Raw genomic sequence first — 7,118 nt, 5'->3', positions numbered from 1 at the left:
GTTGCGTACTGATCAAGCTCCTGTAGTGGGTGGAGGGGGACGGGATGGGGCAACAGCGTCGGGGTGGTGGTGGGGGGAGGGGTTGCGAGCGCCATTAATTGCTGACGCACCACATCTCGCTGCTGCAGTTTCCCAGGCGAACGCTAGGAGATCCGATTGATGGTAAGACTTACTAATGTTCTCTCTGTTAACCCTCTGGAACCGACATAAATGTGAGGGAGATTAACGTGATAAAACTCCATCTAAAGTGAACTCTAGTTTTTTTTAATCTGCTATTAAATATCCCACATGGAGGAAAAAGATTATTATTTTACTTTAGGATGGGGTCTGACAGGAGTTTACTACAACAACCACCGGCGTTGTAAAAGACTCTGCGTTTCTCCGCGAAAGTCCCCCCTGCCGCCAGGCAGATGGCCCTCGGCGAGGGCGGAGCAAAGTGCAGCTGTCCGCTGTTAGAAATCCCACAAGGATGAAACCAATTATTATTTTATTTTGGGATGGGGTCCGACATGAGTTTACTACAACAACAACAGGCATTGTCAAAGAATCGCAGAAACTCACTATTTCTCCACGAAAGTCCCGCCCACCGCTGTTATGAGAGGCGAGCATCAGAGCAGACAGACACGCCCACACCTGAGAGAAGATTCAAACTCTTCACATGTGGCCCAAAGAAGGAATCTGTGAATTTCGCCTGGAATTCTTTTTTTGTATTTTTATTCAAAAATGTGTTGATTAGTTTGTTGACTAAATTTATTGTTTGTTTTTTTTATGATATTACACCTAATACCTTCTTTCTGTGTTGTAAAAACATTCCATTAAACATTTTTGGGGTTTCCACAGCAAAATGAATCCTATTTTTTCAGACAGAATTTTTTGTTTTTGCATGATTTTATGTCCAGTGTGTGAATATAACATGGGAAAATGACAGAATAAAGGTAGTGTACTGACAGCACTTTAAAAGGGCAGTGGGGCAAACTGGACCTGGGCTCCTTCTGGATTGTTGTCTCAAAGGAGTACCATCATCTAGCACTGAGGGCTATTAAAGTCTTTCTTCCTTTCACACACATACCTGTGAATCAGGATTCTCAACTGTGGCCACAACTAAGACCAAAGCTGGCAGCAGACTCAGAGCATCACTGGAGGCTACCCTAAGAGTGAGCCTTTCCCCCATCCCACCCAGACTGGATTGTCTAAGAGACAGACCAAGTGTCTCATTAAGAGCTGAACATGAAATGGGATTTGTAGCATGTTAAAAAACAGACTGTTGTGACTGTTGATGTTAATTTGTCACAGATTTGGAGAGTAATATCTTGTACAAAATTTGTGACTACTAATTTACTACAAAGTTCATCAGCAGGTTACAAGGTAATCTTAATTAGTAGTTTATTTAAATGTCAATTATAGTTTATTTAATTTGAAACTTATTTTAAGTGTGCTTGTTTTATTACGACACAATTTATTTATCAAAATGTCTTATAAATATTTTTGGAATTCTAATTTGTGTTAAGCATGACAACCATGGTTTACCTGTTCAGTGTGAATATAAATGTCGGAAATGATCACATTGTATCATTTTTTTTCCCCAGAAGATTTTACTTTGATAAACCATAAAATGACTTGATTTCATTATTAAAAACAAATCAAACAAGATGTGGATCAATTTACATTAATATGTTAATATTTGAATGGGCCTTGAATCACTTCGTAACGGGAAAATTGGGCCTCGTAGTCAAAAAGGTTAAGAACCTCTGCTTTAGAGCAAGGATAGGCAACTGCAGGCCTTGAGGGCCACATTCCTGCACGTTTGCCAACATTCTTTGCTCTGGCATGTTCTAATTGGCTGGACACACCTGAAGCAGGTAATCATTCATCAGTAGAGCTTGGAAATCTGTAAGTCATGCAGACTCAGCAGCCCTCGAGGCCTGGAGTTGTCTGTCCCTGCTTTAAAGGAAGTGAAGTCATATCAGGTGTGTTTGAGATCACCCAGCGCCTCGCCTGCATCGTCGGCGAGACCAGACGGCTGCAGGCGGGGGCGGGGAAAGACCCCTGAAACGAAGGGGAACTCTGAGACTGTGCGAGAACAGGAAGTTAGGGGTTGTCCTCAACATTCGGTTGAAATTTAATATTCCTCTCCCCCTTATTATGATCTGTGCTGTTATGTCTTTGATATTATTTTTAACATCTGTCAGAGGAAAGCAGATAAAATATAGCTGTTGGGTTAATATAATGTCCACTGTCCCAGAGAAATAAATATAATTAAAAATAAAATTATGATTTTAATTCTATGACCTGTTTTGGGTGTGTGTAATTTTTGCCTCTTGACCAGGACTCCCTTGAAAAGGAGATCAATGGATCTCAATGGGTTTTTTTCCTGGTTAAATACTGGTTTAATAAAAAAATATAGTACAGAGATGGCAGCGTTACAGATCTCAGATCAGCCAGCAGCGTTGCAGTGGGGGAGGGGGGTTGGTTCTGATTTGCTAGTAAAAAATGCCTTGGGGGTTGACATACGTTGGGCAAGTTTTGGGTTGATTTAGTTTTCTTTTTTTTTTCCTGTTATCAAAATACTTTTTAACCCAGACGAGCGGTCAGAGGAAGCATTTGAGGCAGTACCACACCTTTCATCCTCACCATCATTGTTACAGCCCCAATGGGTAAACCTACCTCATGTGGAGGTGAAAACACAAAATGGGACCTGAACATATAAAAAGTTGACTTCAGTAAGAAAGTTGGTTGTTGGTTTTGTCTGTCTTTATTTATTACTGGCACACACTTAGCCTTTTAGATGGCATGAATGGTAAACAATTAAACTTGTATAGCGCTTTGCTATCTTCCTCAAAGGTCCAAAGCGCTTTACAGTCACAGTCCTGTTCAACAATGCACACACACGTTCACACACTGCTGAACACTACAACCCATACCACCAGGAACAATGTTGGTTCAGCGTCACTTCGACACACGGGTGGGCAGGGCGGGAACCAAACCTGTGATCTTCTGATCAGAGCTTGACTGCTCTACTTCTGCACCACGACTCCCCAATGATTTGGTTCTTGCATAAAATGTTTTTTTTCAACACAGTAACATGTTGAAAACATTCTATTACCATAACTAATAACACCCTCCCACATGCACCAACACAGCCCACTCTTTATATGTTGTTGAATTATTACATCTAAGCAGATCCAGCTGAGTCCCACTGAACCTGTGATAACACAAGTGGGAGTGACTGGGAGTCAGAAGGTCATGCAGTGTGCAGCCTCCGCCGCTCACCTGGTTGTAGAGGGCGCAGATGTGCAGAGCTGTGTTCCCGGAGGCGTTCTGGGCGCTCATGTCTGCTCCATAGAACAGTAGATGTTCCAGGTGCTGCACGTGTCCATGACGGCATGCCTGCACACACAAACGCACAAGAGTTATCCTTCCACTCCCTGTGTGAGCAGGTGCAGGGAGACAGCTCCATCACTAGATGTCACTGTGCTGCAGAGCAGTCACATGAGGATGAGGAGCAGCTGGTACCCTCAGTTTGAACCCAGCATTCAAAGGCTAAGAGGGGGGTCTAAGGAGATCACTTGTAGGTGTGTAGTTCAATGTCAGAATTCCTCTGAAGCTACAGATGGATGTGAAAGTGTTTATAAAGTAGTAGTATAAAGTAGTTATCTTCACAAAAAATAGAGATAACAAACATGTTTTTACATTAAAGTTACAGGTAAATGACAAATTACGATGAGTTTTAAAGTATTGGAAGTAAACGCTTAGTCTTGTAGAGCAAAATTTACAATTAAAATCTTACATTTCACAGTAATTGTTCTCATTTTATCATACTTTCCCATTCAATAGTTACAATGGGCACCGTGTGCTGCAGTTTTTCTAATATTTATAAAGCAAGGAAACAGAAAACAACCTCAATTCATGCAGATTCATTAAGTACAGATCTTTTAAATCCGTCTTTGTAGAATTTACATAGTCTACATGAGGTTGTCTTGGGGAAGGTTGATAGGATTTCCTATTAAATCAATACTTTTTGTCTATTAAATATAGAACACAAAGCAGAAATATAGGAATAAAGATGTGCATCTGTTGTTACTTTCAGAGTGTTTTTCTCACTTTTCTTCTTGCTGTTTTCACTGGTGCCTTTGTATTTTTATTTATTATTATCTTAATGCAGCCAGAGGGTTTGTTACAATCAGTTCACATTTGCTCTTTTCGTCCTGTATTAGTATACAGCTCTAAAACTTTAAATGAAATTCACATCATTTTGCTGTCTGTAAATTACAACTAATACGAGGAGTTGTGAGAAATTACCTTGAGGAGGTCAAAGCTTTTATGAAATTCATCAAAATAGTAATGAAGTTATGATCAGAGAGTGGTGTGGATTTAAATATTGACACAAAAGGTCTAACGCCTGAGAATGGAAAACTAATTAGTGAGTGACTGTGTCATTAAATGAGTAAATCATTTTTCAGTAAAAGGACGACTTCCAACTAAAAAGCATCTCTTTAAGCTACAACTGCCTCCTATAAATCCTCCTGTTTTTATGTTTACATGTTTTGTTCTCCATTCTTAACCATTCACTCACTTTTTTTAATAGACCTCACACATTTATAAATCTATTTTTCAGCATATTGAAGAGTATTGCTCTCTCCAGCTTTCTGAACATTTCAGAACATTTTCAGAACAAAATAAAACATTCAGGAATTATTGGGAAAGGTCTGTCAACTAATTCAAAGACCCTGTTTTAAATGCATCTTTTAGATGTAGATGAGAAGATCTACATTCAAGTTCATGAATTGTATGGGTTGGTATGGGTGGTACATTGGAGTTAATGTTTTGTGTTTTTAATGTTGGTGTTTTTACAGTTTTAGAAAGTTTCGCTTTCTGTTGGCTCCAGATATAAGAAAAATACATGGTCTGGGGTTCCCCGTCCTTTTTCTCTTCTGGTTATTATTTTTTAGTTGTCTTGGTGCACCCTCTGCTCCTTCAATTGGACCCAGCTGTTGGACATCACCTCATCACCAGTTCACAACTTAAGGAGGGCCTGCTCCAGTATTCATCGCCAGTTCGTTACCTCACCCGGTGTAGTAGCCTGGCCTCTCTAGTATTTGTTTTGTGCTAAGCTGCAATTCTTCGCCATAGCTCACCTGTGACTGATGTGATATTGTTGTTGTGTTGTTGTTGTTGTTGTTGTTGTTGAGCTAAGGAGCACTCTTTTTAAACTATGAATGTCTGACACATTAATGTGATTGTGTTGTGTGTCTGAAACTGCACTGGAAGTTCAACAAATGAACTGCCCTCTGGGACCAATAATGTTTTCTGAATTTGAAATGATTCAAATTTATCTCTTAAAGAGCATATAAAAAAGGTTCTGGGATTATTAAACTTAATTTATCCAATTTTTAAGTTAAAAAAAAAGACCTTATCTAACCACAGAGGCAGTGAAGGCTTATATGCACTCAGTGGTTTTTAGTCACCTGACATTTCCTGACTACATGGTCCCAAACAAGTGAAACTCTTTTAAAGCCCCTTAAGTCCTTGTTTAAAAACATACTGTTTAGCAATTGTTCATATTTTATGACTAATTTTCTGCATCTGTAAAATTACCTGCATGAAGTCCAATGAGGCAAATTTCCTTTATGATTTTGGGCTATATAAAGAAAATTGAAATGGCATGTTCCTGTATAGCGTTTTACTACCTTTCTCGAAGGCCCAAAGCACTTCACAGTCACAGTCCCATTCATCCATTCGCACACTGATGGCGGCTCCACTGCCGAAAGTTAGCACCAACCTATAACCACCATCTGTAAGGTGGAGTTCAGTGTCTTGCCCAAGGACACTTCAATGACTTTATGACCGCCCCAACTTTCACAATTGAAAGTGAATGCCAGTGGTTGCAAACTCAACTTCAAAAGATTTCAATGATTGTTCACATGAAAGTCTTATTTTCATTCTTGATCCATCAAATTCATTCATTCTAGCCAGGTTACCCTCTGCCATGCAAAGGATGGCATCGGTACACCAAACCTCTTCTGCCAGAGGAACCGTTTAAAGAGATGTATTTCTCATGGAAGGTGCTGGGCTACAAAGAGCAATCAGTCTGCAGATCAAGTGCAATCTGGAATTCAGATTTTTTTTTTTGGTTGGTGGAACACTAAAAAGTTCACTCAGTCCTCAAATAGATATTCTCTCTAAAAATCTTCTTGTCACTAAAGTACTGTGGAGCTTTTTCTGTACAAAAGTTACACACCATGGAATGCAGCCGATGGTGGGAGCAGTGAGAGCTGCTGGTGTCTTAATCTTTGCTGGAGATAGCCGGAAGAAGAACCTGAAGAGTTCTGTTCTTCATTATTGTGTTATCTGCTGCAGGCTGACACGCAATTCACACAAAAAACATCACAACAAGGTGTTAGTAGGATGTGCAAACAACGTTCCTCACTTGACAGAACGCTGCTGCTTTGGTGGTAACTCAGGGAGAGAGGAAGCTGAGGATCCAAAAGATGGAAGACCTTCCCTCACAAGGTTTCAGCATCTCCCCTATAGTCCTACTGTTGACAGTCTCGCCTTACTTTAAGAAGGTCCTAATGGAGAGAAAATTGACTATGTCCGGGCATAATTTTGATCTGTGTGTTACTTTGGATCTGTGCATGTGTTATTCTTGATTTGTAACTCATACAAGACATTTTGTGCATAAGTACAAACATTATGAAATAAAAAAATATATAAAACAAATTTCTAACAGTTTGAAACTAATTACACACTCAAATCACACTTACACACAAATCTGATGTGAGACTCTTTTCATGTCTCAGAGATTTGTCCGTTAATGATGCGTTTAAATACTGCTAGAATGCTGGGTCATCAGAAATTCTTTTCAGCTGCTTTGAACTTTTGTGAATAATATCTTGTTAAATTCAACATTTTCTTAAATAGATATGCCCGATAATTCATATAAAAAAGTCTAAATTTTTTAACAAAAACAAAAGTTTTTATGTTTGTCAGTATCAAATACTGATACTCAAATAATCTGCATAAATGACAATAAAGATTCTTGATTCTTGATACATGCACACAAACATACATACAACCTCTAGAGGTTGTTAGTGGAAAAAAATGAGCACGGGCCAATT

At 39.3% G+C, this 7,118-nt stretch overlaps 1 protein-coding gene across 2 annotated transcripts in view; it reads right to left on the bottom strand.

The window, feature by feature from the left end:
* LOC112160641 (SH3 and multiple ankyrin repeat domains protein 2) overlaps positions 1-7,118 on the bottom strand; it is a 531,836-nt gene that overhangs the window by 307,750 nt on the left and 216,968 nt on the right. For both annotated transcript variants that reach the window (XM_036217187.1, XM_036217185.1), the window contains one exon: positions 3,271-3,387. In XM_036217187.1, coding sequence (XP_036073080.1) covers positions 3,271-3,387 — 117 coding nt within the window. The remainder of the gene's footprint in view (positions 1-3,270; positions 3,388-7,118) is intronic.

Source organism: Oryzias melastigma, linkage group LG3 (assembly GCF_002922805.2).
Source record: "Oryzias melastigma strain HK-1 linkage group LG3, ASM292280v2, whole genome shotgun sequence".
Taxonomy (NCBI): domain Eukaryota; kingdom Metazoa; phylum Chordata; class Actinopteri; order Beloniformes; family Adrianichthyidae; genus Oryzias; species Oryzias melastigma.
This window is presented reverse-complemented; position numbering and strand designations above follow the sequence as displayed.